The sequence below is a fragment of the Stegastes partitus genome, unplaced genomic scaffold, assembly GCF_000690725.1.
Source record: "Stegastes partitus isolate 25-593 unplaced genomic scaffold, Stegastes_partitus-1.0.2 Scaffold1027, whole genome shotgun sequence".
NCBI classification, from domain to species: domain Eukaryota; kingdom Metazoa; phylum Chordata; class Actinopteri; family Pomacentridae; genus Stegastes; species Stegastes partitus.
In genome coordinates this window covers 254,257-265,788 of record NW_007578758.1, presented here as the reverse complement: position 1 = coordinate 265,788, position 11,532 = coordinate 254,257, and the positions used below count along the sequence as shown (strand labels likewise).

The 11,532-nt window shown below is 45.4% G+C and overlaps 1 protein-coding gene across 1 annotated transcript in view; it reads right to left on the bottom strand.

Annotated features, from left to right (window-relative positions):
* Positions 1-8,640: 8,640 nt before the first annotated feature.
* The window catches only part of LOC103367210 (ADP-ribosylation factor-like protein 15), a 109,114-nt gene continuing 106,222 nt past the window's right edge, over positions 8,641-11,532 (bottom strand). Inside the window, exon 5 of the mRNA XM_008295175.1 lies at positions 8,641-10,415. Coding sequence (XP_008293397.1) covers positions 10,263-10,415 — 153 coding nt within the window. The 3' untranslated portion in view covers positions 8,641-10,262. The remainder of the gene's footprint in view (positions 10,416-11,532) is intronic.

Genomic DNA, 11,532 nt, shown 5'->3' with positions numbered 1-11,532 from the left:
GTTATAAATATTATCTGAAGGAATGATGCGGCCATTAAAAACACATGGACTCGTGTATAATTCTACAAGTGGTTCAGCTATAAATGAATGAAGAACAACAAAAAAAAAAGTCCAATCATGACGGAGCAAACCAGCTGCTGGGTCGTCAGTAGACTCTAATCAAACTGACTCGACGGGCTCAGAGGAGACGACTTGATCCGCACACGGACACTGGAGGATCTGAAGCGGTGGTTTTAGGAGCTGTAAAACTCAGTCCGCCTGCTGTCTTCTGTGTGTGCGCGTTGAGAAAAAAACGTCTGGAGTTCATACACAGCCTTGGATCTCCGACTGGGAAACAAACAAGAACATTATTCCAGCATGTTCGGTGCACATTTGAGTTTGTGCAAAGAACAGAGAGGAGGGGGAAGGAGGCAGGAAGGCAGGGAAGATGGGAGAAGAGGAACAATAAAGGCCGACTCATGTTTTCTGTGTCCACGCGTCCCCGCCGTGGATCCGTGATGTCACTTTAGCCGTCCACCCAAATTGGTGAAGGACCACATGGAAGCTTTCTGCAGATCTCTTCCCTGCAAGTGCTGCGACTGAAAACAAACAGTTCTCTGCATCCACACCTTTAGGATTCATCGTCAAAGTCGCTGTCGTCGAAGTCACTGCTGCCGTGGAGCTCTGGTTCGAACATGCTTTCCGTCGATGGTGTTCTAAACTCTCCAGAACTCCTACGTTCACCCACGGTGCTCGGCACACCTCAAACATATTCAATCTGACACATTGCTACAGCTCGGCCTGTAACTAGCAGCTATTTCCTGTAGAAAGCACAAAGTGGCAGCTTTCTGGAGTCAACCATTAGAGCCTCGAGTCTTCTTCTGTGTCCGATATGAGACTCAGCAAACCAACGGTACCTGTTGTGGCGTGAATAGAAACATCCGCTTTCAGAGGCTGCACGCGGACTTGAAAAGCACGAATCCAGTCCAGACTCTGGCGTGCGCTGACTATTTTAATATGCTAACTGAACTGCAGAGTCCGTCTTCAAAACAAAGCTGAAGTTTCTTACTTGTAAAACTAAAATAAATTAGTTGAATCACATATTTTGAACTGTTGAATGTCTGATTACTAAACTTGAGCAAGTCACAAAGTCAATCAGGTAGTTCTGTTTGTTATTAAATTAAAATGAAATGCATTAAAAAATATATAATATATGATCTCTATGTGGGATCTGATGATCATATGTTGTTTTTTATAGGAAAAAAAATGAATTTAAAGTTCCTGAAAACAAGCAAAGCATCATAAACTTATGACACAGTTGTTGTTGGGTGCGTTACCATCTGGCAGGTAAAGGGAGCAGATATATCTCCTTCCTCTGGGTTTCTCCTGCCGGCTAATCCCATTAGAGGAAGTTTAGGCTCAATCCTCACAACAACACAGAGGAAGCGCTGCCATGTGATCCCAAAACACTGGACTGGAGACGCTTCATGATTCTCAAATCGATGCAAAACGTTTAAACATCGACGACACGTGAAGACGTTTGCTGCCACACATTTGGTTTTCATCTCAGGGTTTGTTTGGTCCTGGACTTCATCAGTTTAGAGGTGCTGAAATAACTAATAGGTTGAATAAATCTGTGGATTTGGGGCTTTAATGTTGATTTATCTTTACAATAAATCAGAATAAAGCTTCAGCTTATTGGTTACAGATAAGTTGGGATGAATCAACTGATAAAAGGAGGCTGGAGTCAGTTTGACTGAAGGCAACGTTGGAGTGCAGAAATAGTCGAGCTGCCAGTTGAGCAATTGTCCGGCGAGCTCCTTCCACCTAATGTCTCTAAGCCAATCTAAACTGGTCTCTGACTTGACCTTGCTGACATTTAACCCTAATCCCCAACACCTTAAACACTATTTCTGGCTGCAGTTCTAAGCTTATTCCCTCCGTGCAGCCTGTGTTTGTGTCTGCAGCCTGCTACTCCAGCAGAGCTGAATCATCTCAGCACCTTCTCCTATTTACTCAGATCTTATTTGTGACTGACTTTGCAGTTTCCTGCCTGAGTCAGGCGGCGTTTCGTCATCACGTTAAGGGCAACGTTAAATTTGCACTCGACCAAATATGGCTCCGGCACCGATCGAACTGCTGCGTGCCAAAAGTTTGGTAAAACACAGGTGTTCCCTCTCCCAGCAGTGACTGTTTACTAGATTGTCACTGCGGAAGACTCACTTTTTCTCCTTTTTTTTTTTCGCTTTCACATGGAAGGTTTGTATTTTGAGAGCTGCAAGCTGCCCACATAGTGTCGTCACCGGAGCTGCTTTCCCCGTAAACTGTTTGGATTCAATGAGCTAATCCACCTCCAGAGCTTGGCCTGCTGCCACGCCACACACCAAACAGACCATAATGTATAAAAGAATAAACTTATAGGCAACTGTTAAATATTTACCACATATTAGCGGCTGATTAATCACTTGCGGCTCCGCGCTCACTGTGTCGGCTCATTAATGGGAGTTAAACGAGGCCCTAAATGAGCTGTGTGTCACTTTGCTGTGTTAAACAATATCAGTCAGGGCAGAGCTGTAATTTCATTTCACCTGTCTGGTAGAAAACTCTCCCCTCAGCCAGTTTCCACCCAGAGCTCTCCTTCCTGAAGCTTGTACTGGATGCTGATAGTAATTTAAAGCTGGCATCTGCACCACATGAAAGCCTCGCCACCTTCTCACAGCTGTACGCTGCACATGTTCATGTGATCTCCTGCAGAGAGGCAGTGCATGTCAGACCCCCTCCACCTCCTCCACCTCCTCCACCTCCCCTTTGTTATGCCCTGTTTTTCAGAGCCGTGACAGTAAATTCTACAAAGTCCACAAAACGGACGGTCAAAGCGTCACGTCGGTGCGTCTTCAAAGAGTTATGACAAGAGAGAGTCACTAGTAAAAAGCGAAAAGTCTGATAGCCATCAGTGGGACGAGGACTCTAGTAAACGGAGCGCTGAGTCTAGACCACTTGAGACGGGCATGTTAAGGTCACGCTCATAAAAGTCCCTGAGACACGGTGCTTCTTACAGGCCTGCAGGGGAAGAGCCGGAGCAGGAATCACCTGCACAGATGGGTCAGGAGCTGCTACACTGGGAGCTGCTACTGGGCCCCCATCACAGAGGCAGCAATGGCTTTCATATGCGGCGCATCGCGGATAATAACTCAGGGCGGGCGGACGGGACGGGCTGTGTGCGGTAGGTATGTGGGAAGGGCAGGGCAGGCATCTTCAAAACATGCGCCGCAACGTGCCAGAGGTGTCATCCTACAGAGGAACTTTAAAGAGACGGAAAACAAGCCGGTGCGGTCGGGTTAACGTGATCCTGCAGGACGATCATAAAAGATGATTCTTAAATAGTTCCCGTATTTTGACACAAACATGCAATGGATCCGTCAGTGGCCACCACTAATTGACCTTTTGAAGGAATGCAACACCTTCTCCTTGACTGACATTTGCTTTTAGCGGCTCCTGTGGGACGGGGCAGTGGGCCGGTGGAAGGCGATAGTGGGGGAGATCCTCTGGAGATAAACCGCCGTGCCCCCTGTCCCTCAGACAACAAAGAAAGTGAGTGATGTTTGTCTGAAAACCAAGAGCCGCGATCCCTCTTGTTTTGATGTGTGGGCCACCTGGGATGCGGGTCTCCATCAGCACTCGGGCCGAGCGGAGAGGAAGAGAAACAGGACTCACACAGATCTCGTCCCCAGGACAAACAATCTGAGTGACAAGCCGGCCGGAATCCCACGGAAGTCACCCAACAGACGAGGCATTCAAACACGCAGAAAAAACAAGAGGCGCTTAGGTGGCCACAAAGGCCCAGAGGAGAATTGCACGGCATGGTTTCCTCCGTTTTTTTCCAGGAACAAAAGTTTGATCCAAACACGCAGAGGGTTCCTGCAAGAACATCTCATCTCATATGTAGTGAACTGACGAGCTGCTGCGGTGGAAATGTCAGCACATTTGCTCAAACGCGATTATTAAAAACAATTTTGAGGGACTTTGCTGGAGAATTTACAGTTAAATGTACAATCCAGAGACAAATATTGAACTTTCTAGTCGTCTAAAGTTGTAGTTTTGTGCACAAAATTGTCCCTCAGGTTCAGAAATTAAAGCAAGTTTTATTGAAACCAACAGAAATCTTTGCATTTTCAGTGACGTGTTCAAAATAATCCGGTAATATATTCCTAGCAGGGATGAATGTATGTGCTTCAGCTGAATGAAGACTTTTACTTTAATGGAGTGATGCAAACTTGAATATTTCCACTTTCACTTTAGTAAAACATCTTCATACGCATTCTGACAAAGTTATAAAGTCTGAATCTTATTAGTTTAGAAACGCAGCCGCCGATCGCCCACGTGTGGTCGTCGCCGCTCGATTATTTACTAAGAACGTCTAAAAGTTTGTCGTTGCTCCGGCGTCGGGGTCATAAAAGGAATCCGGGAGTTCCTACAGAACATAAAAGATAATCTACAGCTTTAAAAGTTTATTGTCACCTGTGAAACTTCATATTCACTCAGACTGTCCTGCTGTGGATCCGTTGCAAGGGGAAGGTGGTGGGGAGGTTTTTTTTAGATTTATGTACCTGAATGTCTGAAGATCCGGTTCATAAATCTGACACAGTGGATGAAGTTAAGGTTCAGGCACATGTTCCAGCAGGTCGGGTCTGCTCCAGAAATAGAGACAATTTGGAGGGTTTATGCAATTGTACACTGACAAAAATTAAAAAATAAATAAAATGTGAATTGATAATGAGAAAGTCTGAGTCACCAATCAGGTCAGACTGGTGTGACTGCAGCCTGCTTTGTCCAAATGGGTTCGACTGGAAGGAAATGAGCGCAGCAGCTGTCTGGTTTGGCTCCTAATAGCCTCAATTTCCACTTTCGATTAAATTACTTAGATATATTCCGGCTAATTTAATATTCTCCAGTGTGCACATATACCATGATGTGTATGTGAGACATAACAAAAGTGACTCAGATTAGGAGTTAAACTTCAAGTGACTCATGAAGCACCGTGAAGGAAAAATCCGGTGGAATAATATTAAATAGCGGTCGTACCGACGGTGGCGTGTCGCTGCAGAGTTTGCTCGCTCACCGTTTGGCGGGGGAGGAACTTGTTTAGAATCTATCAGGCATTCATCAGTTTTACAGTTTGACCACAAACCTGCAGGATCACGTGCACGCCAGGAGGGATTCCTCGGCTTTCACGTCAGCGCCGAGGAACCTCCTGCTGCACATCTGAAAACACAAAGATGGTTTAAAGAAAAAAAAGGAAAGGAAACGCACACACGCTGGTAAGTTACTGGTGTTTCACTTAATATGTCAATCACAAGGACGCTGATGACTTAATACTGAATGAGTGAAACATAAACGTGTTGTTTGGTTTGCTGAGATGAAAAATAAATGCTGTATCTGGCAAAACTGTGAATATTTAACAGGTATGTTATTGGACTTTCTGGCTGTCACTGACAAAACTAAATGCATTAATGGCGTTTGCATTGCTTTCTAATCACGTTTAGATCCTAAAAAATCAGATTATTATTTATTAATATACATCTATTGTCTAAAATGAGCCACAGTTTTTGATTTTTAGTGAAAAATCTTCACCCTGGAGAAAGTAAAGAACAGAACTGACTGCCGTTAGCCACTAAAAATGCTTTTTATCCACAGCTGCTCCTCCGTGTGCATTAATCCATCAAAGTCAAACAGAACCGTCACCTTCAGGACAAACAAAACTACCAGTTTGCTAAATGAATTAAAACACGTGGAGTGACGCCTGTCAGGACGCCACGCTGCTGCCAATTGTTTGACTCAACAGAACAATCATCCCGCGTATCTGGAAGTGATTATTTCATCCACGGCACATTTCCTCACCAGCTTACATCATTTTGATGCATCTCATTCGTGTTTGTTTTTCAAAGGGGTGTGTGTTTGAGAGTCGTGGAAGCAGGAGAGTGTTGAAACGAGAAGGAAACACCTCGAGTGAACCCCGAGGTCCCGTCTGATAACCGCCTGGTATCTTTGTATCACCAGTGAAAGCAGCATCAAAGCCGCTTTCTGGGCTGCGTCACTGCTCGAGGGTCTCCCGAGGAGGAGATCGAGTCCCGGGCTGGGAAGGAGGCCCCGAGAGCGGTGAAGTGTCCTGCATGGAGCATCGGCTGTGGGAGGCAGAGCCGGGGTACAGGGCCCAGATGGATGTCAGGGCAACATCTGTTCCACCTCCTCGCTTATCAGCAGAAACGCTGCCACACACACTGGACGGGAGAAGACGGAGAGGAAAAAGGCATTCTTTGCAGAGTTTAAGAAAACATGCCTGCTTTTGTTTGCCTTGTAAACGAAAGTTAGGTTCCCCGTCGGGTCACGCATTTGCATTTCACAAAGCTCACAGGGCTCGTTGTGTTGTGTTTCGTAGCATCTGTTTATGCCTGTGGTGAGTCATTATAACGTATGCGGCACACTTTGGTCCTTATAATTATAGCCAACATGCCAAAACACGAACAATCTATTGAGCCGCCTTTACAATAACGTTCCTCAACCAAAAGGAGCGACGTTAGTGACGTAGTTTGACTCCTACGAGGCCTGATTCAAGCGCTTCAGTCTGCAGCTGCTCTGGATGCACCAACGTTCCCTTCAGGAACCGGATCGCCAACACTTTGCCGATATTGTTGCTTTTGTGTCGTTTTTGGATTCAGCGTTCGCTCATCAGATCCTACTGGAAATACAGACATCAGACGTTATATGTTTCACATTATTCCCTTTATAAAAAAAACACTTTTGCAGGGGAAAGTAAAGTGTAAGTGAAAACACACTCAGGAATGTTACTGTAGCGTCTGACTCATGTTTTTGCTGCACTGAAAATGATTAAATGTGAGAATATTTTCTCCTCACACGGCTTCGTCTGTCTACGTGCTATATCATAAAACCATGAGTCATGTGTTTGTTCTCTGTAAATACTGTAACCAGGCTGTAAATGAACTGAACGTGTAACAAAACCAAAAAGACAAAAGCTATGATGCAGGTTGCAGCCTTCGTTTAATAATACGGATAATTGCTCGCGGTTGGCATGTTTGAACTCTTGTTGCACAAGTTCAGTTGGCTTCTGTGCAGCGTCTGCCTCATGGTCTCTTTGCATGTTTTTTTTTTTTTTAAAACAAATCACAAATTCGCTTTATGTTTCTGCCAGCAATTAGGCCCGCCATTGATTTAAAAATGTCTGTGTTCTTCCTTCCAGGCAGTCGTTAATTATCGTTAATTTTGTTGAATTAGAAGAAAATCTACTTGCTGAGACTTGCTTGTTTCTAGAGATACCGTATCCATCACAGTAAACATGGCGCCTGTTACCGGGAGACTGATTAAATAACTGCACTGGAACGGCAACGTAGGAGACAATTAAACAGGTAGAGCAGGTAAAGGTTCAGTGTGGGAGGAGAGGACCGGCTGCATCTTTTCCAGGGGAGTGAAACCAACTGTACAGACGGAGAGAGAGAGACGGAGGCAAGGAGGAGTGGAAGAGTGAGAGCTCCTCTTGTCTCTCGTCTTTCTCCGGGGAGGGCTGCCTCACCGAGGTCCGCGGCCTCTTCCCTTCCCCTGGGCTCTCTGGATGTCCATGCTGAGGGAGGGCTGCTTCGGTGTGACCAAAGGGAAGCAGAGCGAGTAAGAGTGAGACAGAGAGATGGAGAGAACCTGAGCAAAAAAAAAAATGTAGAGGAGAGAGAGAGAAAGAAGGACTTAAAATAGAGAGAAAGTGAGTGCGACAGGAAGATAAAAGGGGAGCGAGACGAGCGCAGCAGCCCATGGTTTGTCTCAGGGCTGCAGCAGCTTCCAGAGCTGGTGTGCAGCAGACTGAAGAGAAGCACGTCTGCCCCAGAGGCAGAGACTGGAAAACAGGATCAAAGAGTCGCCAGGGCAACCTGCATGACACACATTGTATTAAAGCCACACGGTTAATTTGAAAGAGAGGGAAGAAGGGCAAAAGGAGAAGAAAAGGGGAGGCAGAGGTAGCAGGAGTATATTTATCAGGAACTCCTGTCTCACTCGGTTAACTTTCCACTCAAAACTTTCTTCAGCTGCTCCACTTTGACCACTTGAAAAAAAAAAAAGCCAAAAAAAAACCCTTTGGCTCAGACTTCACTGGCTCATCTGCGTTTTCCTGATTATCTTCCAGCGTCTCAGGTTTCCACAGGTCACCTTAAATCACGAATCAGAGACACTGTGAGGAGAATAGTTCCAGGAACAAATGAAAACATTCAGGTCATCACATATTTCACACTGATACACGGAGTATAAATAGCACCTTGTACGAATATTCACCTAAAATAGACCCAACAAATCCGCTCCCTGAATTCGTACCTGGTCGGACTGAAATTTCTGCACAAATCCTACAAACATGAGCGACACAGTTCCACCGTTAGTCTGTGAGGAAATGTTCATGTTGTCATTCATATTATAAAGATTTACTGCAAGACTTTAACAAGCAAAAGAACAACTACGACAGGATTTTAACTTTTAAAACTTTAATTGGCATTTTAAACAAAATGTATGATTGAATAATAATAAAAATAAAAAAAACAGACTGCAGTGAGTGTTTTAAAACGTCTGTGTGAACAAATGATATGAAAGATCCCAACGCCGCTAGAATCCCTCGTCAACAGATTTATTTTGCATTTCAAGCGAACAAATGCACTGATCCACTCAAATTCTCACATCAGGTACAAAAAGTGATCATATCTCTAAAAACCTGACAAAAATACTGATCAAAAAGAACGACACGGATACAAAGCACATGGGGACGAGGCGTGAACGGCGTCCGCTATGTCGGGGACGAGCGCACACACCTGTGGCACAGCGAATACATTTGAGAGGTGTGGAGTCCACACGAGGCCGGCCGGGCCGAAGCATGGCGTCTGGGACAGAGAGCAGTAATGTGGACAGGGAGCGGAGGGGCTGTGCCGGTGGGGACGGGCTGGGACGAGGTGGGGCAGCAGACAGGGAGGGGTCTCCAGACAGTTGGAAGGCATTAGGGTGTCGGACAGGGACTTGTCAGATGCAGCTGTTGCTGCGGCTGATTGATAGTTTGTATTCCGCCCTGATGGGAGGCTGCAGTCACGAGCCACTGCTCAGAGGGATTATGTCAAATGCAAAAAGAAAAGACATACTGTAAAAAAAATAAACAAAAACAAAAACAAACAAACATGACAGTTGCTGAACACAGAAGAGAAGCTACATCCGTTACGTTGCTCTACTGGCGGCTACGTCCAGCCCAGCCAATCATCAGCTTTCTTCTCTTTTGGTCTTTGATTTGAAAGAATTCATAGTTGTGGCATATGCATGTGTGACATATAAAAAATCCCAACGCAGCTCTACGAGGCTAACATACAGAGCTAGAAAATATATCCTAAGTTGCACATTTATAAAAGCATTCAAACTTGTTCCCACTTTCTCCGAACGGACTCCATAAAGTCACCTAGCACTTAGTCACATGATTAGTAGTACTTGTGTATGGCTGCACAGGAGGGTACACGGCAACACGCTTCTCTGCATGTACATAATACTCCATGAGATACTCAGACTACGCTATTCAGGTTAAGATATTCAGACACGGTGCGACACACCGATATGTAACTACCGTACATAACACGAGGCTTTGGACTATGCACTCCAATCACACAACGTCGATCGTTGTTGCCGAGTCAGAAGGAGAAGCGCGCTCGACGGCCATACAGTACTTCTCAGTGGAAAGAACATCAGCCATGCCCACCCAAACATCCTGCAAAGTAATTAGTGGAGATGTTAAACATATCTACAGACAACCTGGGCTCCACTGTGTGTGTGTGTGTGTGTGTGTGTGTGTGTGTGTGTGTGTTAGTGTCCAACGCTAGCTAAAGGAATGCCATACGTCCCAAGTGCCACTGATTGATCACAACGGCACAAACGGTGGTACAAGAGATCTCCATTGTTGGCAAAGTTCGATGATTCTTCTTGACAAGCTGCTTGGCTCTGGGTGGCTTTAACGGTGACGCTCCTCCGTCGGGCTGGACCTGCTCGTGCACGCTCTTCCGATCCGAAAAAATGAGGCCGCGGTGAAGGGAGGATAACATACTATACATATCTCAAAGAAAGAGGCCAACATCTGCCGTGTTTTCTTGTGTGTTTGTGTGTGTGTGCATCAGTGTGTGTGTGTGTGTGTGCGTGTGTGTGTGCATGGGCAGGATGTGGTGGTCGTTAACCGCTAACGTCTCTCAGCATTAGCAGCATTAGCATCATATCCTTGCGGGCTCTGTGTCTTTGTCCTCCAGCAGGCTAATAAACTGGCCGAAGCTCTCCTTCACCGCCTCCATGTTGTCGGTGGTGCTGCCCTCCAGGATCCAGCGCTTTCCTCGGGCCAGCGGTTCCAGCTCAAAGTACTTCTTGACCTGCAGCCAGAAACACATTGTGGTCAGTCAAACCGCTCAGTAGCTCCAGAAAGTTACCACATGTAGTCATCGGGAATCAGAGCTCCTGGTTTCAGCGTATTTACTCTAAACGTGAGTAATCTCAGTCGTCTGCGTTCAGATTCAAACTACAGATTTTACCCTAAGAAGAAGCAACACTAGCATCAAACTGTGGGCTATTTATGGCAACATTTTCATCTCAAACAAACATTATACCACATGAATTCAATTAGTGAGTCACCCTCCAGCACATGGCAGAAAGTAGCCGGCAGCACCGTGTGCTTTAGTACCTGCTAAGACTTTTCTAACACCAGCATTGATTTCATTCAGCCAATTGGGAGCGAAGCCGAACTTTGCAGTTCTTCTTCGTTATCACAGTGCAAACTAATAATTAAATCAAGCAAAATAGAATAATCGTAAACGAATCCCTTTTATCTGAGAGAAGCCGCGGCTCCTCGGCTTGGCACTGCTCTTCGCAACAGTTGATTATAAAGTTCATATGTTGGCTTTTGGCAGCTCTCGACGGTGGGGGTGTGGTGAGGGGGTTTTTTTGGGGGGGAGAACCAGAACCAGCTGTTACGTAAAAACAAATCTCAGCGGAGGGAAACAATGTCTTAGACCTCCACTGAAGGTACTGCAGGTTGTTAGGGGTTCTGACATTTTCAAGCTGAGAGCAATGGAAGCAATTTTTTTCGCCCGATGCGAACAAAGTTCAGCCATCTCCTCCTGTTTGTCTGATAGCCAGTGGAGGAAGTACAAAGGAGCGCCGTCAGCAGCTCTGAGGATTATCGTGCTATTAATGTCACAGATGCAATAAAAGCACAATTTCCCACCTTATTAACTTATTGAGTCAGTTTCATGCTCTGTTTGACAGTCGTGGTTTTAGAGGTTCAGAGGAATGCGTCCGTCATGTGCTGGAACTATTTGGCTGGAAGAAAAATTCTGAATATGAAATAAAAAAAAACTGACCAAACATTCCCAAAGCTGACTTTTTTTTTCTTGGTTTCCTGTAGTACACGTTGTAATTTGGTTTTCTTGCAGAGGACATTAGCCAGTCGCTGCAGCGGTACCATTACATGACATGTTTTTACAGTTCAGA